Raw genomic sequence first — 27,173 nt, 5'->3', positions numbered from 1 at the left:
GGAGGAGTAGGAGAAGAGGAGGAAAAAAGAGGAGAAAGATGAAGAAGAGGAGGAGGAAGAGGAAAGAGCAGGAGGGAGGAGGAATGAGGGAGGAGAAGGAGAAGGTAAGAAGAAGAGGAGGAAGAGAAGGAGGAGGAAGAAAGAAGAGGAAGAAAGAAGAGATAGAGGAAGAAGAAGAGGATAAGAAGGAGGAAGAAAGGAGGAGGAGTGAGAGGGGATAGGGAGAAGGAGGAGGGGAGAGGGAGAGGAAGGAGGAGGAGGAGAATGGGTAGAAGAAGGATGATGAGAAGGAGAAGGGGGAGAAGGAGAAGGAGGAGGAGGAGGAGGAGGAGGAGGAGGAGGAGGAGGAGGAGGAGGAGGAGGAAGGAGGAGGAGGAAACCACGACGACGACAGCGATGACTACTATTTTTTGAAGTTAATAAAAAGTTTCTTACTTGTCAAGCTCCAAATGTCCATTTCCTTTTTTCTTGCCCTTTCCTCTCCAACTTCACATAGCATAAGTTCAATGCACATAGCCACCTTAATGAGGTCATCCCGGGCTCCTTTAACCTCCAAACTTGCTGTACCAACATTGATATTTTCTGAGATAGATACTCTTGAGGTCTGAAGGCTAGACAAAATGTCATGTTCCTTTTTCCCAAGGTAGAATATAAGGTTATTCTCAATGATGTAGTGCTCCTGCAAGTTGAGGATTCTTTGTATCCATTTTTCAGCTTCAGTCATCTTCTCTCGGTTAGATCCCATTAAATTGATGACAGGAGATGGAGCTCTGAGTCCACTTTTTCTCTTGACTCCTGTCCTCTGGGAGACTGATAAAACTTCTGTGATTGTAAGTAGTCAGAGAAGGGAGATGGATTTTTTAAAAGGCAGAGTAAGAATAAAACACCAGTGGTGATAGTTGTGTATCAATTAAATACTGAGAGTACTTCTGAGAATAAAGGAAATTCAAATGTGTGTGTACAGTGTCCTTGGAAACAGTTTAGCTTGTAAAATGTGGCTTTATCCTGACTTTTCTCTGCTGTGTTGCATTCACAGATGAGTTCACCTTTGATTTCACCCTAGAGTTAACCAACTATTAATTTCTACTGAGTGAGGTTTTTTTGAAAAAAGGACAGAAAGGAAAACTTGGGGACACTGGTGGTGGAAAATGTACACTGGTGATGGGACAGGTGTTGGAACACTGTATGACTAAAACCAAATCATCAACAACATTTTAACTGTGAAAAAAAAGATAATTTATCTTAAAAAATCATTTTCTTAAATACAAAAAAAGGTTCATTAAGCAATAATATTTGTTGTTCTTATACTTATCCTGTATGAAAATAGGCTAATTGGTGGGATGATTAAGAAAAGTTAATGTGGGTCTGAGGATGTGGTTCAGTGGTTAGTACTAGGTTTACAATCAAACATCCAGTAGAGCTCAAAAATTAAAAATTCATAAAAAAATGAAGCAAAACAGGGCTGGAGAGACAGTGCAGCAAGTGAGGTGCTTTACATACACACGGCTGACCTGGGTTCCCCTGAGCCCTCCCGGGAGTGATTCTTGAGATCAGAGTCAGGAGTAAGTCCTGAGCACAGCCTGGTGTGACCCAAAAAACAAAAGAAAAACAAATAAAGAAATAAAATAAGCAAAACCCCATTAATGTAAGGATGGGGCAATATCTCAAAGGAGCAGATTGCACATGGGAGTCTGATTGCACAATGCCTTGCACATGGGAGTTTGATTCCCATCATCACATCGCCTCTGAGTACCGGACAGAGTGGCACTGCGGGTCCCTAGCACTGCCAGGCCTGAGCACATTGGCACAGTACACCTGAGCATCAAAGCAAGTCCTGACTGGGTCAAGCATCTCGGGGGAGGCCTCCAGGTCCCTAACATTGCTTGGAAGGAGTCCCCCAAATATACCTGGTGTATTTTTAATGATAAAAGTAATCCACAGTTATTATTTTTTAAATGGGAATTATCAAAATAAAATGAACAGAAGAAATAGCCATAATTTTTCTACAGCTATTTTTATGGATTCCTTTTTATGTCTTATCTGTGTTAAGATGGGAGTAGAGGGTAGGGGTGTCAGATAAACTAGTTAATTTAATTGGTCATTTTAATCTCATTCATGCAAAAGTATCAAGTCAAAATAGAAAATGGAATAGCTGGAGGAGGGAGACAGTAGAAGATCAGAAGAAGTCCCGAGTCAGGCGACTTCTCTCTTTGCCCCCCTCACCTGTGTCCACACTGACAGCAGAAGAACAGAGGTGTTCACCTACATGCATGCAAGCTGTGCTGGGAGACCAAGGAAAGCCAAGGGGACAGCACTACCTGTCTGGGTAATTCCCAGGAACACTGCATATCAGCAGCACTATACCGTGCCCTTCAGCATCAAACCATCAGGCCTTCTGAGCACTGCTAGGAAGACCCATCCACTGCAAGTAAAAGTTCCTCCTTCTTTATTTCCACCACTGCTGGGTCACAGAACATGTATAACTGAACTGTTTTCACAAAGGATATAAGAATACCATTTGACCCTACCAGGAAATGCCCTAACAGTTTCAGTATCTGACAGATGTGTAGTTTTCTAACAATAGAATGTTCTGCATAACATTGATTTAATACAATTACTACTCTCTGATATTACTAAGATGGGTTTTTATATTTACTAATGATTAATTCTATTTAAATATAACCCCTTCAGAGCACTGGAAGTAGTTTAGTCAACTTATGAAAAGCAGAACTTTATCTTAGAAAAAACTATAGACAACTACTTGCAAAAGATCTATATACATTATGGTTTTACTAACAGAAAATTAACTATCTTTATTTACTAAATAAAACTGGACTAACCGAGAACTGAATCAGGTGAAACACAGAGCACAAAAAAGCATATTTGACTTCTTTACTCCTCTCCCTTCCACCATTTTAAATAATCAAAAATAGAAAGTACCTATTACAAGAAACACTACCGCTAGGTTCTTAAGTTTTTTACTCACGTTCATTGTGATTCTGTGATACAGACTTACGCTTCGCCATTTCTTGGATGAAAACCTACAATAAGCAAAACAGAACAGAGTCCTAAGTTTCTAGTCTCTGTCAACAAAATTCCTCTCTTCCTGCACACACCATACCTGACCTCATGCACTCTATTAGTCCCCAGACCTGTTGCCACCAATATAAAAGAGACTTTAGAAAATCCTGGGAAACAGCAGGGGCATTATCAGAATCAGGAAAAAAATACAGGAAAAAATGCAAAGAAAATAAAAATCTTGTATAAAATGGGAGTAATATGTACTTCAAGCAAAATATAATTTTCATTTATTCAAAAGCAATTGCTGCCTTATTATATATTAGAACTAACCTAAAGCTGTGTGTGTGTCACTGAAAAAGTTACAAGACAGATGCTCTTATAAAAAATACATTTATTCAAAAAGTTATACACCTACCAATATTTTTCTGTAAAAACTGACAGAAATTCCTGTAAAGTGCTTAAAACATACTCAGCCCATCATAAGCACTCACCATATGCTAGCTGTTGTAATTGCTACATAATAATATTTACTATTAGTCCTATTAAAAAATCTTTTACAGCTTGGGGCATGTTTTCTTCTCCTTTTTATCAAGGCCACCAGGGACACACTGGGCAGTGCTAGGTCACAAGATGTGGGGGAAGGGTGGCATGTAGTACTGGGGATTGAATAGAGGGCCTCACATGTGCTAAGCATGTGCTCCACCACTTGAGCCATCTCCTCTGCCCCACCTCATGGGGTCTAAGAGTGTCTTCTTTTCCTTTCCTGAGTACCCAGCAGTATCAGGACTTACTTATTCCTTGTTCTGTGCTCAGGGATCACTTCTGAAGGGGTTCAGGGACCATCAAGAGTTCCAGGGATTAAATCTAAATCGGCCGCATGCAAGGCAAGTGCCTACTGTACTGTCTCTCCAGCCCCAGGAGTCTCTTTTAAAGTTAATTCAATTGGTAGAAATCATTTTTATTACCAAGATGGTAAATAATAAGGCAAAAACTAGATTTTTTTAACCTAACTTTAACAATGAATGTTCCCATCGGTATGACTTTTTCTTCATAAATTGTATCTGCAGCTATTGTTCCTAGGACAAAACCCCCTAAATATTACCTTATTTAGTACCTCCTGAAGTCATGACAGAGTAGTTCCCTGTTTGTCCCTTCAAGAACTTGAAAAAGGAATAAAGAAGAGAGTATTTCTGATAATAACTGATAGTAACAGTCATTAAGGAAGTGAATAAAAATCAGTTCTTTAAAAATCCTTTAGGGGCTGGAGCAATAGCACAGCGGGTAGGGCACTTGCCTTGCACATGGCCAACCCGGGTTCGATTCCCAGCATCCCATATGGTCCCCCGAGCACTGCCAGGAGTAATTCCTGAGTGCAGAGCCAGGAGTAACCCCTGTACATTGCCGGGTGTGACCCCAAAAAAAATCCTTTAAAAGTTAGGTGTCTTGGGGCCAGACAGATGGTACAGTGGGTAGGATATTTGCCTTGCATATGATTGACCAGGTTCCATCCCAGGTTTCCAATATGGTCCCCCGAGCACCATCAGGAGTGATTCCTGCGTGCAGAGCCAAAATGAACCCTGAGCACCACCATATTCGTCCCCTAAACAAGCCAAATGAGTGACCAACCATCACCTCTCACAGATATGCAGGTGGACTCAGGAGCCCTAACATAATGAATGACTGTATCACTGTATCACTGTAATCTCACTGATCAACGATTTGCTTGTGCGGGCTCAGTAACATCTCCATTCATCCTAGCCCTGAGATTTTAGCAGTCTCTTTTTACTCATCCTTCCAACGGTACTGCATTGGAGGCTCTTCAGGGTCAGAGAAATGAGACCCATCTTTGTTACTGTATGTGACATATGAAAATGCCACGGGGAGCTTCCCAGGCTCTTCCATGTGGGCAATAAACTCTTGGAAGCTTGCTAGGTTGTCCAAGAGGGAGAACTAGGCTATAAGATGTCTAGTTATATCTGGGAGCTTGGTTTTATAGTCTCTGGATGTTGGCCAATAATGGGATTACATGGTGCCGGGGCAGTTTCTGGGTGTGACTTCCTAACTACTGGAAAATGGGGAATCTGGGTGGAAGAGGCCCAGTCCCGATCCAAGCAGCCTTGGAGATCTCAGCCCTGGGTCCTACACACCTGGGTTCCTCTGCCAGTTCCTTCATGCATGAGGCTTGTCTGAACGAATGAATGACTAGTGAAAAAAAATTTTATTCAACTAAAGTTATTTGCTCAATGTCATTCATGAACTAGAGAATTAATGAGTATGTACTGAACCGAAGTATAGGTTTACTATGAGTTTAGTGTAGGTTGGTTTTCCTGAGTCAGATCAGTTCTAGATGTCCAAAAATTCCATTCTCAAAAAAGAAAAATCCGAGAGAAGAGGCCAGGCAGTCTGGTGAGCAACGCGGCCGGAGAATGCTCCGGACCGGAACCCGGGCCAACAACACCAGGGATCCAGGTGGAGGAGGTACAGCTGGGACGCCTTCTCCAAATGGAGCCCTGGCGACACTGAGCAGCAACTAACACCGTTCCGGGTTGCAGGACTGGAACACATCTGAGCCGCGCGGCCGCTAATGCGGCCGCGTGACCTTTTCTAAAAACTGAAAACATACAATCTTTTAATGGAAAACCAATTATCAAATGCTTCCTTAGTAAGGCTGTCTTTCTTGGGGGGAAACTCCAGCAACAATAGTGAGTTTTGTTCTGCAATATGGAACGTAATCAAGGTAAAGAGAAAATGAAGTGAAATTCATCAGTTATACAGTGGGGGGTGGGGGAGGGTATACTGGGGATTCTGGTGGTGGAATATGGGCACTGGTGAAGGGATGGTGTTTGAATATTGTATAACTGAGACATAAACCTGAAAACTGTGTATCTTTTCACATGGTGATATAATAAAAATTAAAAAAAAGAAAAATCCATTTTATGAAATATAGAATCTAGAAAGATAACACCCTTTTTGAACAACTGTGTGGGTTGCCATCTAGAATTCCAAACATATAGCCCCCTTATTGAGAGACTTATTTAGGAAAAAGATGTGCTTATCAGAGGCCGAAGAGTCTTCGTGCATATATATATGTATATATATATATATACATACATACATATATATGCACACATATTGTGATTTTATGTGGATATATAAGAGGTATATTATTAAAAATATGCTAAAGAAATAATCAGTGATCAGGGTAAATTACTGTAAAAATAATTGCTGATGGAGCTGGAGATACACAGCAGGTAAGGTGCTTGCTTTGCACATGGTAGACCAGGGTTTGATCCCTGGGATCTCATATGGTCTCCCATGCATCATCTGGAGTGATTCCTGAGTGCAGAGTCAGAAGTAACCCCTGAGCATGGGTTTCACCAGTGTGACCCCCAAACAGAACAATCACCAATATGAATTACTATGTAGGACAATCCCTTCCTTAGAGTTACAAAACTAAACATATATGGTCTCTTAATTTTGTTTGTTTGCTTGTTTGGGGGAAACACCAGGTGTTGCTCAGGACTCAGGGCTTACTCCTGGCTTTGCACTCAGAGATCACTTCTGACAGGGTCTGGGGGCCTACATATGGTGCTGGGTGTCAGATCAGGTTGGCCACATGCAAGACAAGTTCCCTACCACTGTGCCATCACCTAAGCCCATCTCTTAATTTTTTTTTCAAGCAAGAAAGGTTTATTGAAACTTAAGAAAGAGGTAAGGGGGGAGAAAGGGAGAATACACAGGTTTCTCCAGAATGGAAATGAGCAAGCAAAGAAACAAAGACTAGCAAGTGAGATGTGTGCTCCCAGGAGGACATGGGTTTGAAGAACAGGCCTTTTAAATCTTTTTTTAGTATGTGAGTGTGTGTATGTACTTGTTTATAAAATGGAGATGACAATTGAGACATCATCACAGTATTGAGAGGGAAATGAAATAAAACAGCTTGTTGGCACAGTAACTGGTAACACAAAACTGTCAGCTGTTTTTATTAGCCACCAGGGGAGTCCATAGACTACAGCTGAAATGAGTGAGTTCTCTCTTTTTAGATGTACCTGATTCCTCTTATACAGATATGGTGTATCATGAATGCTACAGGATATACTTAGAGTACCGATTATCATACTCTGCTTTCAAGGAGTGAGGTGGCCAAGGTGCCAGGCATATTCGATATGCCAAAAACAGTAACAAGTCTCACAATGGAGACGTTACTGGTGCTCGCTCGAGCAAATCAATGAACAGTGAGACGACAGTGCTACGGTGCTACATTTATTCCAAGAAAGAGTAGAGTTGGGGAGAAAACTCAAGTGGCAGAGCACATTCCTAGTATGCACAAGACACTGAGTTCAATTTCTAGCAGGAAAAAAAAAAAGACAAAGAGCCAAGATTCATCCACTGTTTATGGAAATGTCATCTGGTTTAGCCACTCTGAAAATCAGTATAGTAATATAAAAAATTAAGCATTGAGCTTTCATATATTGTATTAGCCAGAAGCATGTCTAGAAAGTGACACTAGCATTGGGTTAGTGCTGTTGGCAGAATCATAGCCTGTCTTGAAGACCTATTTGAAAGTGCTGCATTTTCAGCTCATTGTATTTGTATTTTTCCTTCACTCTATCACTGTATCACTATTATCCTGTTGTGCACCGATTTGCTCGAGTGGGCGCCAGTTAATGTCTCCATTGTGAGACTTGTTGCTATTGTTTTTCTTTTCTTTTTATTTTTTGGCATATCGAATATGCCACTGGTATCTTGCCAGGCTCTGCCACTCGGGTGAGATACTCTTGGTAGCTTGCTGGGCTCTCGGAGAGGGGCGAACGAATCGAACCCGGGTTGGCTGCATGCAAGGCAAGTGCCCTACCTGCTGTGCTATCGCTCCAGCCTGTAATTTTCCTCAAAAACATTAAACTTTATTTCTGAAAATACCATCCAGAACTAAAGCAAAGATGGATCAGAGGTAGATCAGCATAGCAATGTGTTAATTATGCCCAATACAAATATATATGCCCAATATATATATGCCTATATATATATATATATACCTATATGTGTGTATATTTCACTCAAGAACATATTAACTTGTTAGAAATTTAGCTTGTCCTGCTACTCTACAACAAAAGGTCAAGAGGAAGTGAAAAGAGCTGGGGAGAACATATGAGGCTGGGGAGAAAGTTCAAAGGGCTGGATCCCCATTAACAGCATGGTTTCCTAAGCATGGGAGCGAACCCCAATCAACATGCCAAGAGTAACCCCAGATCACTGCTGGACTCCAACTGCCCTCACAAAAAAACAAACAAAAGAATTTGTACATGCATCCTGCATTCAGACTAACAGACACACTCTCCTATTTACAAATCCATCCATTTATATTTGACCATTATTCATTTCCCTCTGAGGTCACTTACAAATGATTTTTTTAAAATTGCATTTGAATATTCTCATGCTTTAAAAGAACTTCTGATCTAATTGAGAGCTTGAAATCTAATTATAGCTAAAGAAATTACAATCTTATTGGAAAAGAGACAGCAATTTACTTAAATTACTACTCACTTCAGTATTCTGCAAACTATTGGTCATTTACAATTAATCTAACAATGTCTAATCTTTATGGAAAACTTTGTGTAAAAAGTTCTGTTGTCAGTATTTAACCTGTATTAACTAATTTAATCCTCACAATAGTTACTTCAGATGGTAATTATTGCCCTTTTAAAGTTGAAGACATTGAAGCATAATAAGTAAATTAACTTGCCCAAGAAAGTTGATGGACTGAAGGACAGAAGATAACAAATTTGCTTTAAATATGCTGGATATAAGATATCAGTCATGGGGGCTGGAGTGATAATACAGCAGGTAGGTCATTTGCCTTGCACACAGCCGACCCAGGTTTGATTTTCAGCATTCCATATGGTCCCTTGACACTACCAAGAGTAATTTCTGAGTGTAGAGCCAGGAGTAACCCCTGTGCATTGCCAGTGTGACCCCAAAAGCCAAAAATTAAAAAATATATATATCAATCAGATATTCAAGAAAAAATGAGAGAGCTCACACGTCCTGAATGACCACTCAGTATATTAGAGATACCAAATAAATGTTGTTGAAAGAATGAACCGTAGAACATTTCTAAGATACTAACTTACCTCGAATATCTTTTCTTCTTCTGGAAGAATCACAAAATTTATAGTAAGTTTTTTTTTTAAATCACGATAGTCAAATGATAACACTTTCTCAAACATGACCTTTGCAGCTTCATATTCTGATAAATTATTGCTTCCAGTTCCAAGTGCAGGAAAGGAAATGGAAGTTATATTTCGTGAAATGCATTCTGACAAACACCTGTCCATTACAATTGATAATACCTGTAGGAAAAACACAAACTTTAAATTAATCTTCGACTTCAGGAGCTGGGGAGATATTCCAAAGGGTTCATGAATATGCTTATCTTCCAGAGCCTTGTCCTAAGCAACTCATGGACTTATGCTGCCCTAGCACTGCTACTGTAACTGCCCCTCTCCCCCCACACACTCCCCAAGCACTGAACTGAGATTTGCTTTGAGCACTGAAAAGTGTATCCCCAAGCAAAGACTAAAACTGAGACTTCACTTCAGGAGCTTCAAGATAGTACAGGGGATAAGGTCACTCACCTTGCATGTGATCAACCCTGGTCTTATCCAGATTGTCCCCACTGGAAGTGAACCCTAACTAAGCACAAAGCCAGGAGTGGCCACTGAAGACTGTTGAGTATGGGTCCCAAATCCAACCCCTCCCCCAAGAAAGGATCCTTAGCCCTGGTTCCTGCCCATATTTTATAATGCCAACCTCTATTTTCCCTCAAGAACACGTCCATACTTAGGGGAAAGGAAAGGTCTCAATCTTTAGTAAAAACTAGAGCTGTAAGGTTTAGACATTGAGAAATTAAGACTAAGGAATTAAAGGAACTGAGTGGTCATTCAGGATGTGTGAGCTCTATGATTTCTCCCAGTTTATATAACATGGTTTATATAAGTTACATTCTTTAGCAAATCATAGGTGGGAAATTTCTCCCAGTTTATATAGCATTACCCTTCCTCTCCAAGTCAGAGAGGCAACCTTCAGTTTATCCCCTCCAGGTCAGCAAGCAGAAAAGCTCTAAGAAGTTCGACAAAGATGTCACAGGGTAAAAGAAGTTAAGAAGCATGTATTAAATATCACAAAGATCTGTCATACATTTCTGTTTAATACGTTCTGGCACATTTAGCAGATTCAAATTTTCTACCCCCACCAATACTAATACAGGAAGTTGTCTGTGAAGAACCTTGAAAAACTGAGTGGCATAAGGACCAATTTTGGATTTGAGGGCTCTCTCTAGTCAAGAGAGAACAGCAAAAGGACAAGACAAAGAGAGACACAAGGAGAGAGGGGGTTAAATTTCCCTGCTCCACATCTGGGAGGTTTTCCTTATTTTTTCAATGTATGAGTTTCATGCACCTCAGGTGTAAGGTTGAACAGAAAGCCTGGCTCTACTCCAAGCACAGGTGGAAAAAGAATCACAGGTCTTATATTTGGCAGAAATGATGCTGGAAGGGAACTCCCAGGAGCTCCTGGAATTTTTCAGATGAAAGCAAAGCTGAAGAGGCTGAAATAAAGGCTCACTTGAGTAGAAAAAGGCTCCCAAGGTCACAGTGTGGAAAGGTGAATAGCTGTGCAGACTGAAGAAAGTCTGATGTGTCTGCCGAACACTTAGATATGAACTAAAAATATATGAAATTAAATTTAAGATTACATGTCAACAATATGTAGTTAGTATTTCAGGTATTCATAGAAGTGGCAGGAAATGGAGACTACTACCTGACAATAACACTTGGTAGGTGTAAAGGCATGAGGAATTTCACCGAAGACTTTATGTGCAGCTATATAAAGAGACTTTATTATTTTTACCTTACCTCGCTTTGGTGAAAATCTTGATTCCACAACACATGGAATTCATATTTAGAGGTCAAATTATTTCCTTCTGTGACCAATAAGAAGTCTTCATCTTTAGGTTCTTTATTCATGTTATAAAATAATTCCATTTCCATTTTTTTCCCTGCTTTTTGTAGAATCGATTTTGACACAATTACCTCTGTCTAAAAAGGAAAATGGACAGGAATAATTTAAACCTTTATTTCTCACAAGAATTTTATTTTATTATTTTTATTTCTTTATTTTTTACTGTTTTTCTTTTTTTTAATTTTTTAATAGTTTATTTTTAATTAGTGAATCAACATGAGGGTACAGTTACAGATTTATACATTTTTGTGCTCATGTTTCCCCCATACAGAGTTCGATAAGATAACCCATCCCTTCACCAGTGCCCATTCCCCACCACCAGTAAACCCAGGGTCCCTCCCACCCTCCCCAGTCCCGTCTCCCCCCACCCCAAACTGCCACTATGGCAGGGTATTCCCTTTCGTTCTCTCTCTCTGATTAGGTGTTGTGGTTTGCAATAAAGGTGTTGAGTGGCCATTGTGTTCAGTCTCTAGTCTACATTCGGCACGTGTCACTCCTCCCCCGCATGACCTCCGACCACATTTTACTTGGTGCTCCCTTCTCTGAGTTGCCCAGAATGAGAGATCAGCCTCCAAGCCATGGAGTCAACCTCCTAGTACTTATTTCTACTATTCTTGGGTATTAGACTCCTAGTCTATTATTCTATATTCCACAGATGAGTGCAGTCTTTCTATGTCTGTCTCTCTCTTTCTGACTCATTTCACTTAGCATGATACTTTCCATGTTGATCCACTTATATGTAAACTTCATGACCTCATTTTTTCTAACAGCTGCATAGTATTCCATTGTATAGATATACCAAAGTTTCTTCAACCAGTCATCTGTTCTAGGACACTCGGGTTTTTTCCAGATTCTGGCTATTGTAAACAGTGCTGTGATGAACATATAAGTGCAGATGTCACTTAGACTACTATACTTTTTTGCTCCTCTGGGATATATTCCCAGCAGTGGTATTGCTGGGTCAAATGGGAGTTCAACCTCTAGTTTTTTGAGAATCGTCCATATTGTTTTCCAAAAGGGCTGAACCAGTCGGCATTCCCACCAGCAGTGTAGAAGGGTCCCTTTCTCCCCACATCCTTTCCAACAGCGGTTGCTTTTGTTCTTTTGGATGTGTGCTAGTCTCTGTGGTGTGAGGTGGTATCTCATGGTCGTTTTGATCTGCATCTCTCTGATGATTAGTGATGCAGAGCACTTTTTCATGTGCCTTTTCTCACAAGAATTTTATTTTATTTTATTCATTTATTTTTTTTATTGAGTCACCATGTGGAAAGTTACAAAGTTTTCAGGTTTAAATCTCAGTTATACAATGCTCGAATACCCATCCCTTCACCAGTGCTCATATTCCACCACCAAGAATCCCAGTATAGCTCCACCCCACCCCCTCACACCCCTAACCCCCCCACGCCCCTAGGCCCCCACCCTAAGCCCTCCCCCGCTTGTGTAACTAATAAATTTCACTTTACTTTCACTTTGATTGCATACAATATTTCAACAAAACTCACTATTATTGTTTGGAGAGTCTCTCCCCTAAAGTCAGACCTGCTGAAAAGGAAGCATTAGATAATTTGTTTTCCATTGCTGAGGATGAAGAGGTATGAGGTCGAGTGACCACACTTATCGGCCTCTCAGTTTTGGGTTTCTTAATTTAGTATTTTAGTAACTAAGTCCAGAGAGATATCTGCCAGAAGTTGCATCGTAGCCAACTTGTACTTCTCAGTTACATTATATTCCACATATGAGTGCAATCTTTCTATGTCTGTCTCTTTCTTTCTGACTCATTTCACTCAACATGATACTTTCCATGTTGATCCATTTATATGCAAATTTCATGACTTCATGTTTTCTGACAGCTACATAGTATTCCATTGTGTAGATGTACCAGAGTTTCTTTAACCAGTCATCTGTTTTGGGGCACTCTGGTTTTTTCCAGATTCTGGCCATTGTAAACAGTGCTGCAATGAACATAGAAATACATATGCCATCTCTACTATACCTTTTTGCCTCTCCGGGATATATTCCCAGGAGTGGTATTGCTGGGTCAAATGGAAGCTCAATTTCTAATTTTTTGAGAATCGTCCATATTGTTTTCCAAAAGGGCTGAACCAGTCGGCATTCCCACCAGCAGTGAAGAAGAGTCCCTTTCTCCCCGCATCCACGCCAACACCGGTTGCTTTTGTTTTTTGGGATGTGGGCCAGTCTCTGTGGTGTGAGATGATATCTCATGGTTGTTTTGATCTGCATTTCCCTGATGATTAGTGATGTGGAACATTTTCTCATGTTCCTCTGAGCCATTCGGATTTCTTCTTTAGGAAATCTTCTGTTCATTTCATCACCCTATTTTTTGATCGGGTTGGCAGTTTTCTTCTTGTGGAGTTCAACCCAGTGCATTGTATATCCTTGTTATCAACCCTTTATCGGATGGGTACTGCATAAATATCCTTTCCCATTCTGTAGATTGTCTTTGTACTTTGGTCACTGTTTCTCTTGAGGTGCAGAAGCTTCTTAGTTTGAGATAGTCCCATTCATTTATCTCTGTTTTCACTTCTTGGCCAGTGGCGTCTCACAAGAATTTTAAAAGAACTTTTTGAACGTGTTGAATCCACAAAAAATAATAGATTAAGGGGCCGGAGCGATAGCACAGCGGGTAGGGCGTTTGCCTTGCACGCGGCCGACCCGGGTTCGATCCCCGGCATCCCATATGGTCCCCCAAGCACCGCCAGGAGTAATTCCTGAGTGCAAAGCCAGGAGTAACCCCTGAGCATCGCTGGGTGTGACCCAAAAAAGCAAAAAAAAAAAAAATAAAAAAAAATAAAAAATAATAGATTAAGAATGATTAAAAACTCATTTAAAAATCATTTTATTGCATGAGTCTGTCCTATTTAGAAATTAACTAAAGCATGACAATTAGTGATGTTAATGACGATTTTTTATTGCAAAAATAGCTGTCAGCAACTTCCTGGCATATACTTTCGTACTCCACATTTTGAGCATCCCCTATGAGGTTTTTTTCAACTCTAAAAATAAATGGTTCATTCTCATGCTCCATTGTACTTACTTTTTGCTAGGCAAATTTCTGTGAACAGGAAAAAATAAAATTTCTCAGGAAAGTTATGCTTCCTAGTGTTTCTTATCTTCTAAGGTAAGTAGTACATATTTAAAGAAAAGATGGTCAGTGGTAGAGGAATACTGGTACTTTGGTGGTGTGTGTGGTACAGTAACAGTATCTAAAGCTAAGAATAAACATTATTGTAATCCATGTTACCTCTCACTAATAGTTTCCTGGGGAGTGAAGGTTGAGCCACACCTAGTTATGCTCACTGATTACTCCTGGTAGTGCTCAGAAGACCAGACTTTGTATAAGGGATTGAACTGGGGTTAGTCATGTCAAGGCAAGAGTCTTACCCCCTGTATTTTATCTCTGTCCCCTCAATAGTATATTAAAAATAAATAAAAGATGGAACTGAAGAGATAATACAAGGGTAAAACACGTCGATAATTGTAGGATAACATTGGTTTGTCCCTCCTACCTTGTCACAAGGAGTTTAGGTTTAAGTGCTCTGGAGACACTCACATTCCTTTGTTTATCTGTAAACTCTTCTCTGCACCCTCCTTCCCAACCAGTTAATAACCTTTTCCTAATCAGATTCTGTTATCTTGTAAGATCAGCTCCTTCTAAGGATTCTGAACTTGTATTGTAAGTTAGTGTCTTTTGCATAGTTTACCTTAAAGCAATGTCCTTTCCGTATGGACACAGGAAGACAGTTCATATTGTGCTTGTAACTTGGGAGTTGATTGACTCTGAATAATATTTACTCCTGGGCATCTGCTTTCTCGACTCAGTTGTCCTTAGTTTCTAGCACCCCAAAAGCAGGGTCCCAATGAGGGACTAAATGGACCCAGGGCAAGCTATGACTACCCTGGCATCAAAATGGGCCAGGCCAAAGTGCCACAAAACTCAACTATAAGTTGAGGGCATGATCATGGACAATGCTGTCATGATCCAAAGGTAATGACGAGACTAGGACCCTGCTGGGGTTAGGAAGATTAACCTGGCCTGAGGACTGTGGTCTGGAATGTATAGTGAGATGTCCTCAGGAAGAACCAAATTTTATATCTCTTACTATGCTCATACAGAATTACATTATTAGAAATATTAGAAGTAGATTTACTGTAACTATTTAAGCAGATTACTAGCTCACATCCTGACGCACCCTTGTTTGGACCCCCACCCTTGAGCGGATCTCCTAATATGAGATTTCCTTAGATGAGATTTTGTTAATCTCCTCAAAAAATGGTCTTACCCTTCTTTGTTGATTTATTAATGTTAAACCCACCTTTGTGCTACTGCCCTATGCAATTTTCTATATAAACTAAGACAGTGGGGGCACTAAGGAGAGACAGAAGAAGAAGACAGGAGAGACAGAAGAAGACAGAAGAAACAGAGAAGGAGACACACGAGAAGACACAGAAGAACAGAGAAGGGCCAGATCCAGAGATCCAGAGAGAGATCCAGAGCCGGGAGAGAAGCAGAGAGAGAGAATGAAGTAAACTGATCGAGCAGCCAGTTTGGCCTTCTTCCTTCCGTTGCCTGCCCTTGACCAACAGCCACACACAGCAATTCCAGAGCACTGAACACGGGTGGTGAGACAGAGCCGTTCAGAGAGCCCATGAGTGCACACGCCCCTCGGTGTGCCTTAGTTTTTTACAGATAATGAAGTTTTTAAAAAGAAAATAGAGGTTTGGAGAGATAGTAGAGGTTAAGGAGTGTGCCTTTACACACAGCTGACCTAAGTTCGATCTCTTTCATTCCATATAGTTCTCTGATCATTTCCAGGAGTGATTCCTGAGTACAGAGCCACAAAATATACCTCCATAAAATTAAGAAGACAGAGATTTGTATCAATGATTTTCTCAAACCATGATGCACTGAAAACAGAAGTAAATCACATATACAAACAGAAAATAAAATCAAACACCTGGAAATTAAACAGCTCACTATTGAACAGCCAGTGGCTTAGAAAGGAAATCAAAAGATTCCTGGAAACGCCCAAAAATGAGGACACGAGTTACCAGAACTTATGGGACACAGCAAAAGCTGTGATAAGAGGAAAGTTTATAGCTCTACAAGCATTCCTCAGGAAAGAGGAGCAAGACCAGATAAGTATCTAACCTCACAGCTTCAGAGCTTAAAGAAAAAACAACAAAGGAGCCCGATCCAAACAGGAGGAAGGAAGTAATAAAACTCATAGCAGAAATTAATATGATGAAAACCCGAAGAATAATCTGAAATATCAATGAAACCAAGAGCTGATTCTCCGAGAAAATAAACAAGATCAAAAAACATCTAGCAAGACTCACTAAGAAAGGGAGAGAGAAAACCCTAATAAACTGAATCAGAAACAAAAAGGGGACATCAAAACAAAAACTACAGAAATTTAAAGGATCCTCAGGGATTATTACTCTGAGAAGCTCTATGCCACAAAACAAGAAGACATCGAGGAAATGGATAAATTCCTGGGTTCCTATAGCCTCTTGAGGCTGAAGCAAGAAGATCTGGAATACCAGAACAGACCTATAAACATCAAGGAAATTGAAATGGTAACAAAAAGTCTCCCCAAGCACAAAAGTCCTGGCCCAGATGGATTCACTAGTGAATTCTTCCAAATCTTTAAAGAATTACTCCCAATCCTCTTTAAGCTTTTCCAGGAAACTGAAGTGTCTCCAAACAGTTTCTATGAAGCAAATAGCACCCTGATACCAAAAGCAGACAGAGATATCACAAAGAAAGAGAATAACAAGCCAATATCCCTGATGAACACAGACACAAAGATCCTTAACAAAATATTAGCAAATGGAATCCAACAATTCATCAAAATGATCATATATCATGACCAAGTAGGATTCATCCCAGGGATGCAAGAATGGTATAACATTCACAAGTCAATCAACATAATTCATAATATCAATAAAATAAATAAAAACTACATGATCATATCAATAGACACAGAGAAACATCTGAAAAGATCCAGCACCCATTTATGATGAAAATTCTCATCAAAATGGGCATCGAAGGAACTTTCCTCAATATAGTCAAAGCCATCCGCCACAAGCCGATGGCAAGCATCATTCTCAATGGGGAAAAACTAAACGCCTTACTTCTTTTTTTTAAATTCTTTTATTGATTCACCATGTGGAAAGTTACAAAGCTTTCAGGTTTAAGTCTCAGTTATACAATGCTCAAACACCCATCCCTTCACCAGTGCACATATTCCACCACCAAGAATCACGCTATACCTCCCCCCTTCCCCCCACCTCCCCAGCCCCCCACCCCGCATGTGTAACTGGTAAATTTCACTTTACTTTCACTTTACTTTGATTACATTCAATATTTAAACAAAAAAAATTCACTATTATTGATTTGGAGTTTCTCCCCCCCTAAAGTCGATCTGCTGAAAAGAAAGCATTTGGTAATTTGTTTTCCATTGCTGAGAATGAAGAGATATGAGGTCAGGAGGCCGCACTAGCAGCAGCATAGTTTTGGATTTCTGTATTTTAGTATTTTAGTAACTAAGTCCAGAGAAATGTCTGCCAGGAATAGCAACATTGTAAGCTTGTACCTCTCAGCTACTTTATATTCCACATATGAGTGCGATCTTTCTATGTCTGTCTCTTTCTTTCTGACTCATTCCACTCAGCATGATACTTTCCATGTTGATCCACTTACATGCAAATTTCATGACTTCATGTTTTCTGACAGCTACATAGTATTCCATTGTGCAAATATACCAGAGTTTCTTTAGCCAATCATCTGTTTTCGGGCACTCTGGTTTTTTCCATATTGTGGCTATTGTAAACAGAGCAGCAATGAACATGGAAATGCAGATGTCATCTCTACTATACCTTTTTGCCTCTCCGGGATATATTCCCAGGAGTGGTATTGCTGGGTCAAATGGGGGCTCAATTTCTAATTTTTTGAGAATCGTCCATATTGTTTTCCAAAAGGGCTGAACCAGTTGGCATTCCCACCAGCAGTGAAGGAGAGTCCCTTTGTCCCCACATCCACGCCAACACCGGTTGCTTTTGTTTTTTGGGATGTGGGCCAGTCTCTGTGGTGTGAGATGATATCTCATTGTTGTTTTGATCTGCATTTCCCTGATGATTAGTGATGTGGAACATTTTCTCATGTGCCTCTCAGCCATTCGGATTTCTTCTTTGGAAAACTTTCTGTTCATTTCATCACCCCATTTTTTGATCGGGTTGGCAGTTTTCTTCTTGTGGAGTTCAACCAGTGCATTGTATATCCTTGTTATCAACCCTTTATTGGATGGGTACTCCATGAATATCCTTTCCCATTCTGTAGATTGTCTTTGTATTTTGGTCACTGTTTCTTTTGAGGTGCAGAAGCTTCTTAGTTTGAGATAGTCCCATTTATTTATCTTTGTTTTCACTTGCTTGGCCAGTGGAGTGTCAGCTTTGAAGATACCTTTGGCTTCAATGTCGTGGAGGGTTTTGCCGACCTTATCTTCAATGTACCTTAGGGATTCTGGTCTGATGTTGAGGTCTTTAATCCATTTTGATCTGATTTTTGTACATGGTGATAGATGGAGGTCTAAGCCCATTTTTTTGCATGTAGCCGTCCAGTTTTGCCAGCACAATTTGTTAAACATGCTTTCCTTGCTCCACTTCACATTTCTTGCTCCCTTATCAAAGATTAGATGATAATATATTTGGGGGTGTATGTCAGAGTATTCAACCCTGTTCCATTGGTCTGCAGTTCTGCCTTTGTTCCAGTACCATGCTGTTTTAATGACTACCGCTTTGAAGTAGAGTTGGAAGTAGGGAGGTTGATTCCTCCCATTTTCTTTTTCCCAAGGATTGCTTTAGCTATTCGTGGGGGCTTATTGTTCCATATGAATTTCAGGAGCGCTTGCTCCATATCTTTGAAGAATATCAAGGGTATCCTTATAGGGATCGCATTGAATTTGTACAATGCTTTGGGGAGAATTGCCATTTTGACAATATTAATTCTTCCAATCCATGAGCAGGGGATGTCTTTCCATTTCCTCGCGTCCTCTTTTATTTCCTGAAGTAGTGTTTTATAGTTTTCATTGTACAAGTCCTTTACCTCCTTTGTTAAGCTGATTCCGAGGTACTTGATTTTTTGAGGCACAATTGTGAATGGGATTGCTTTTCTCAGGTCACTTTCTTCTCTCTCATTATTTGCATGTAGGAAAGCCATGGACTTTTGGGTATTGATTCTATAGCCTGCAACTTTACTATACGAGTCTATTGTTTCTAGGAGTTTCTTGGTAGAGGTTTTAGGGTTCTCTAGGTATAGTATCATATCATCTGCATATAGTGAGAGCTTGATTTCTTCCTTTCCTACCTGAATGCCCTTACTATCTTTTTCTTGCCTAATCGCTATTGCAAGTACTTCCAGTACTATATTGAACAGAAGTGGAGAGAGTGGGCATCCTTGTCTCGTCCCTGTTCTCAGAGGGAAGGCTCTTAGTTTTTACCCATTGAGGACAATGCTTGCCATAAAAGCCTTACTTCTAAGATCGGGTATAAGACAAGGTTGACCACTTTCGCCACTCCTATTCAACATAGTACTGGAAGTACTGACCATAGATAGAAGTTAGGCAAGAAAAGGATATTAAGGGCATACAGATCGGAAAGGAGGAGCTCAAACTATCACTATTTGCAGATGATATGATACTACACTTAGAAAACCCTAAAGACTCTACAGAAACGCTTCTAGAAATAGCTCTGTAGAGTAAAATGGCAGGCTACAAAATGAACACCCCCAAATCCATGGCTTTCTTATATACAAATAATGAAAGAGAAGAAAGAGATAGTAGGAAAACAATCCTGCTCATAATAGTACCTCAGAAAATCAAGTGCCTCGGAATCAGCTTAACTAAGAAATGGAGACACATCCCCTGCTCATGGATAGGGAGAATTAACATTATCAAAATGGTAATACTGCCCAAAGCACTATACAAATTTAATGTGGTTCCTATCAGGATACCCATGACATTTTTCAAAGAAATAGACAAAACACTCCAGAAATTAATATGCTACAATAAACCCTCACAAATAGCTAAAGAAATTCTTAGGAAAAAGAAGATGGGTGGCCCCACCTTCCCCAACTTCAAACTCTACTACAAAGCAGTAGTAATTAAAACAGCATGGTACTGGGCTGGAAACAGGCTTGCAGACTAATGGAACAGACTTAAATATTCTGTCATAGACCCCCAAATATATGACCACTTTATCTTTGACAAAGGAGCAAGAAATGTGAAGTGGAACAAGGAAAGCCTCTTTAACAAGTGGTGCTAGGAAAACTCGATAGCTACCTGCAAAAAATATGAACTCTGGCATCTGTCTAATGCTAGGCACAAAAGTTAGATCAAAGTGGATTAAAGACTTCAATACCAGACATGAACCTATAAAGTACATAGAGGAAAATGTAGGCAGAACTCTCCATGACATTGAAGCTAAAATCATCTTTAAAGATGAAACACCACAGACCAAGCAAGTCAAAACAAACATAAACAAATAGGAATACATCAAACTAAGAAGATTCTGCACTTTGGAAGAAACAGTGACCAAAATACAAAGAGAGTCCACAGAATGGGAAAGAATATTTACCCAATACCCATCTGGTAAGGGATTATATCCAGGATATATAAGACACTAGTAGAATTGTACAAGAAAAAGCCTGCAACCCCTTAAAAATTGGGGAAAAAATGAACAGAAGTTTACTCAAAAAAGAAATACAAATAGCTAAAAGGTACATGAAAAAGTGCTTCACATTGTTAGTCATCAGGGAGATGCAAATGGAAACAACAATGAGATATCATCTCACACCACAGAGACTGGCTCACACTCAAAAGAACAAAAGCAACCAGTTCTGGCATGAATGTGGGGAAGAGGGATGCTCTTTCACAGTTGGTAGGAACACCGACTGGTCCATCCTTTATGGAAAACAATATGGACAGTCCTCAAAAACTAGAAATTGAGCTTCCATATGGCCCCTCAATACCACTTCTGGGAATATGTCCTGAGGGTGCAAAAAAGCATAGCAGAAATGACATCTGTTCCTATATGTTCATTGCAGCACTGTTCACAATGGCCAAAACCTGGAAACAACCTGAGTGCCTGAGAACAGACGACTAATTAAACAAACTTCAGTACATCTACACAATGGAATACTATGCAGCTATTAGGAGAGATGAAGTCATGAAATTTGCTTATAAATGGATAAACATGGAGAGTATCATGCTAAGTGAAATGAGTCAGAAAGAGAGGGACAGATATAGAAGGATTGCACTCATTTGTGGAGTATAAAATAACATAACATGAGACTGACACGAAAGGACAGTATATACAAGAGCCACGAAGATTGCTCCACAGTTGGAATACTGCCTTGTGAACGGAGGGGAGAAAGCAGCTGGAATAGAGAAGGGATCACTAAGAAAATGATGGTTGGAGGAATTGGTTGGGATGGGAGATGTTGCTGAAAGTAAATAAAGGACCAAACATGATGACCTCTCAGTGTCTGTATTGCAAACCATTATGCCCAAAAGTATAGAGAGAGTATGGGGAATATTGTCTGCCAGGGAGGCAGGGGAGGGTGGGAAAGGGAAGGTATACTGGGGATATTGGTGGTGGGGAATGTGCACTGGTGGAGGGATGGGTGTTTGATCATTGTATGATTGAAACTCAAACATGAAAACTTATAACTATATTTCATGATAATTCACCAAAATAAAAAATGAAAAGAATAGTAATAACAATTATAAATACCACATGCCACACTATATTCTAGGGTTTAAAAAAAAATTTTAATTTATTTATTTTTAAATTGAATCACCATGAGAAAAGTTACAAGGCTTTCAGGTTTAAGTCTCAGTCATACCATGATCAAACACCCATCCCTTCATCAGTGCACGTGTTCCACCACCAAGAACCCCAGTATACCCTCCTCCAACCCATCCTGCTACCTGTGTGGCTGATGATTTTTATTTTAATCTCTCTTTACTTTGATTACATTCAATATTTCAACAGAAAATTCGCTATTATTATTTGGAATTTTTCCCCAACAATCAGGCCTGCTGAAAAGGCATCATATGATATGCTTTCCATTGCTGAGAATGAAGAGCATATGAGGTTTTGGATTTCTGGTATTTAGTAATTAAGTCCAGAGAAATTTCTGCCAGAAATTGCATCACTGCAAGCTCGTACCTCTGTATAGTGGGTTGTAAAAGATGGCGGTCACCACGCTGCTGATAGGAAAGGCCGAGAGAGAAAAACCTTTCCCCTCCTGGGGTGGCATGGGGCTGTAGTTTAGTTCACAGGCTAGAGGCATTTCTTCAAGAAGCCACTGGGTGCTGAAAGTAGCTAGTAGGCCTCTGGTATCATGGTCGCTCAGGAACAGAGGAGCCATTTGTGTGTGGCTGCTCCGGGTCTCGTCTGGGCGGAAAGCAGCACTGGTACCACCCCCATCCCGAGATCTCCTGCGCACCCGGTAACTGCAAGCTCATACCTGTTAGTGGGTTCTAAAAGATGGTAGTTGCCATGATGCTGCCGAAAGGAAAGAACAAGAGAGAAAAACCTTTTCCCTCCTGGGGCGGCATGGGGCCGTAGCTTAGTTCACAGTCTAGAGGCATTTCTGCAAGAAACCCCTGGGTGCCAAAAGTAGTTAGTGGGCCTCCAGGATAATGATCGCTCAGGAACGGAGGAGCCATTCATGTGTTCAGTGTCTCATCTGGGTGGAAAGCCAGGTGTTTTTTTTTTTTTAATACCAAGCCCAGTTATAAAATACTCTTATTTTCTGAGGGACAGACATAGAAAGATTGCACTCATTTGTGGAATATAAAGTAACAGAATGGGAGACTAACACCCAAGAACAGTAGAGATAAGTACCAGGAGGATTACTCCACAGCTTAGAAGCTGGCCTCACATGCTGGGGGAAAAGGCAGCTCAGACAGAGAAATGATCACCAAGTAAAGGGTGCTAGGAGGTCCTGCTCGGGATGGGAGATGCGGGCTGAAGGTAGACTATAGACAGAACATGATGGCCACTTAATGCCTATACTGCAAACCACAGCACCCAAAAAGAGAGAGAGAGAGCCAAAGGGAATGCTCTGCCACAAAAGCGGGGCGGGGTGGAGAGCACTGGGAGAGGGTGGTGGGAGGGATGCAGGGACCATTAGTGGTGGTAAATGGGCACTGGTGGAGGGATGGGTACTTGATCATTGTATGACTGAAATGCAAGCACAAAAGTTTTTAAGTCTGTAAATGTACCTCACAGTGATTCACTAATTAAAAAATTTTAAAAAATACTCTTATTTTCTTCAATTTACTAATGAGGCATATATCCCACTTCTGCCACTATATAAGCTCATCTACGAGCCTTATCCTAGAGACTCATAAATAAATCTTGAAATAAAGCAACTAGCTGCACAAATTTCTCAGATACCTGTACTGGCTGAGACCTTTGGGGCGATCTAGGGAGGGAGATGGACTAGCTCCAGCAGTTGCTCCCACACCCCAAAGCCACTGCCATGCCTCTGGCTGGACTCCACCACCTCGTCTGGGATCCACAGAAAACCTAACCTGCAGAAAACTCTAGGTACGCAGGTTTTGGTGGTTGAAACCTCACGTGTTCTCAGAGTCGAGATGGGCAACTTCCCCCACACTTCCCTGTACTTCCAGAAGCCCAGAAGCCATGTCTGCATTCCACCATCACTTCCAAGTATGTTCATCTACTGGCCATGTCCCAGTGATTCATAAATAAATCTCAAAAAAAGATCAACTAGTTTTAGTAATTTGCATACCTCTGACAGGACTGCCCAGTTAACCATTCTGGATTTTCGAGACATCTCCAAACTCTACAACACTGACATCCCAGTAGTAGCATATCAGATTAGAAGTCAACCAAACTCAAGTAACAAAAACATTAACACAGAAGGCTTACCTTGCAACAACAGCCTAGTAAACCCTCAAACAAAGACTTAATGTCCCCATGGTCAGATACAATAATTTTCACATATTTTCTTCTATGGAAATACTTTTTGATTACTCAGCCATTTAGTGGTAACTAGCAATATAAAATAAATCATTGTGGGCCTGCTACAGGGGCAGGCAAGAGAAGTGCTTGAGAAAATAAAGATAATGGTGGAGGGAAGGTGACAGTAGTGGTGGGATTGGTGTTAGAATATTGAATGCCTGCAACAAATCATCACGAACAACTTTGTAAACCACAGTATTTAAATAAAGTCGGAAAAAATTTACTGATGAGGAATAGGAAAACCAGAAGAAAAAGTAACTCAGTCAATAGCAAAGTTTATACTTGAATTCAGATGACAATCTCTGAACTCCACACTCATAACCTTAAAAAATGATGCTTTCTAAAACAGTGTTTGAAGTTTTGTGTACTGAAACATATCTGGTAGGATATTAACAGTACAGGGGTCACCTTTAGTAGTATATAAAAGTAGGAATAAGGACTCACCTCCTGTGATTCAATGTAGCCCTGGACAACCTGGAGAGTCAGATTGTTCACAACCATTTCATTGATATGAGTCACTGCTTCTTTAGGAACCCAGGATCGCAGCTCCTTCATTTCTAGGATGACTTCTGAGGCTCTTTTAAAGGCATTAACAGTAGCATCCTCATTGCTTACAAGGTGAATTTCTTTCAAATTACCGGCCAGTTGCTTCTTTTGGAAATAGGTCCAGATAGTTCTCACAATAATCTCAGTACACAAAAACAGAGGGAAACCGAAAATTCCAGAGCTTAATGCTGGAATTGCTACTGTCTCTATGTCAGCAGAGGCTGTCACCTGATTCAGAATATTTGTAATTGCCTTTTGCAGAAAATAAATACATTCCTCTCTCTTTAGCTCCTGCCATTGCGGCCCAACAGCATGGATAATGCATTTGCAAGGAAGCCTCCATGGACTTGTGACAGCTATCTCACCAACTGACAAACTGCCGTATCTGAAAATGTATTGCTGACTTTCCTGTTGGATTTCATAGCCACCAGCTTTCACCAGGGCACCTGCCAGGCCTCCACCATGTAAAAGGTTTTCATTGGCTGCATTCACAATGGCATCAACAGCATGCCTGGTAAGGTCACCCTTCCAGACAGATAATTCTAGTCCAGGAGCCAGTAATTTCCTGTATACTGGCAGAGAGTCACTGCTGTCACCTTCCTGGGCTGGAGAATCCAAAGCAGACAGACACTCAAACTTCATCTGAAGGACTTGACAAAGCAGATTTTTATTATTATTTAAAATTTTGAGGTCATTAAAACAAATGGGAATTTGCCAATTATGAGTATTTCCAAGGGTATCAGTCTCTGCAAAAGGAAAAAAAGAAAGAAAATATGAGCAAGAGTTCTTTTGAAAAATATAAAACTTCACTAGGGGTTTGAGTTTTCCTACATGAAAAAGAAAGAAATTCTTCAAGGTCTATCCACCTTCTTAATTGTCCTTTTCACACAGACATGTAACTGGACCAATGATATCCAAAATTTTTCCACAGTAGATCATTCATAAAGTGCTTACTAAGGTGCGTGACACAAAGTAAGTACAAAGTAGTAGATTCAGTGATACGATGGTGGAAAAAACACTGTAAATGGAAATGCATGAATTTTTCTATTTATGTAAAAATGTTGACTTTGGAAAGACCATCTTGGTTGAAGGGACAAGTAAGGGGAAGAATTTAATTAAGAATTATAAATATTAGTAGCGTCTTTACTCATAACTTGTTTGCTCTTGTCAGTGTCTTAGTCACTTTTAAGTGCTCTTGTCAGTTCACTTAAAAGCAAACCTTGGAATAAGGATTTTTGGTTAAGTTTGTTTAGGAGGTGATCCTAGAAAATACTAGGGGTGTGAGACAAGAGTGTTAGCCTAAATAATTCTTTATCAGGCCTTAGTTTTAGACATAATTTTGGTGGAATTAAAACTGATTAAGTATTATTGACTGTCTGTGACAGATAAAATGTGTTGCTTACTTCAGCATTCAGAGTAGCTCTGAAGGAAAATGTGGTTAGTTAACTGCTTTCCTATGAGCCCCTCAGGGTCCATCTCGACTCCTCAAGTTCACACTCTGAGAGTGGCTGAGCTAGACCCCACTGTGTTTGAGCCAGGCTATTTATGTCCAATATATTTTAACATACATTTTTTGTTTGTATTTCCCTCATTTTTGCTCTCGATCCTTTTGAATTTTATTGGCAATGATTTCCATTGTTTCTTTAAGCTCCTTATGCATCCTTAAGGGCTCCATCCTAAAGTCCTTGTAAACAGTTTGTGTAGATCATCATTACTGGTTGGGTCATGTGGGCTAGCATCTTCACTAACTAAACCTGGGGGTTTCTGCATTGCTTTACCATTGTGACCTTTGAAGTTTGGATTCTTGGACTTACTGTAGCTTTTTTTTTTTTGTGGGGGAAGAATGTTGATTGAGTAGAGGCCAATGGACTATTGGTCTAATGTGGTTAGGGTGGTCAGGCTGCCCTAATTAGTACCAAATAAGAGGATTTTCTGAGGGAGTTTTTTTGGCTAGAGGAATTGTCTTTCAACCTTTGACTTATAGTCAGTGTTTGCTCTTATTATTCAGATGTGTTTCTTGCAGGCAGAAGAATGTTGGTTAAATTTTCTAATCCAGAGAATCACCTGTCTCTTAATTGGTACATTAAGCCTATTGGCTGTGTCTCTAACTTGGTACATTAAGCCTATTGACATTGAGAAAGATTATTGTCATGGAGTTTTGTGCCATCTTTCTTCCAGAGTTTGGTGTGTTTGTGGGATTCATCTTATCTTATTTTTTTTCTTTTTGGATCACACCTGGCATTGCACAGGGGTTACTCCTGGCTCATGCACTCAGGAATTACTCCTGGCGGTGCTCAGGGGACCATATGGGATGCTGGGAATCGAACCCAGGTCGACCGCGTGCAAGGCAAACGCCCTTCCCACTGTGCTATCGCTCCAGCCCCCAATTCATCTTATCTTAAATTAGCCCCTTTGGTTCTTCTTATAAAGATAGTTTGAGTCTATGAAGTTCCTGAATTGTAGTTTATCCATTTAGTTATGTATCATTTCTTTAAATCTGAATGAGAGTC

The 27,173-nt window shown here is 40.2% G+C and overlaps 1 protein-coding gene across 1 annotated transcript in view; it reads right to left on the bottom strand.

The window, feature by feature from the left end:
- PARP9 (poly(ADP-ribose) polymerase family member 9) overlaps window positions 1-27,173 on the bottom strand; it is a 49,921-nt gene that overhangs the window by 13,351 nt on the left and 9,397 nt on the right. The window contains exons 4-8 of the mRNA XM_055124501.1: window positions 24,562-25,409; window positions 10,935-11,117; window positions 9,153-9,371; window positions 2,987-3,041; window positions 436-822 (exon numbers count right to left, since the gene is read on the bottom strand). Coding sequence (XP_054980476.1) covers window positions 436-822; window positions 2,987-3,041; window positions 9,153-9,371; window positions 10,935-11,117; window positions 24,562-25,409 — 1,692 coding nt within the window. The remainder of the gene's footprint in view (window positions 1-435; window positions 823-2,986; window positions 3,042-9,152; window positions 9,372-10,934; window positions 11,118-24,561; window positions 25,410-27,173) is intronic.

The sequence above is a fragment of the Sorex araneus genome, chromosome 2 (genome assembly GCF_027595985.1).
Source record: "Sorex araneus isolate mSorAra2 chromosome 2, mSorAra2.pri, whole genome shotgun sequence".
Classification (NCBI taxonomy): domain Eukaryota; kingdom Metazoa; phylum Chordata; class Mammalia; order Eulipotyphla; family Soricidae; genus Sorex; species Sorex araneus.
The sequence above is the reverse complement of the archived record's forward strand: the minus strand, read 5'-3'. Positions and strand labels throughout refer to the sequence as shown.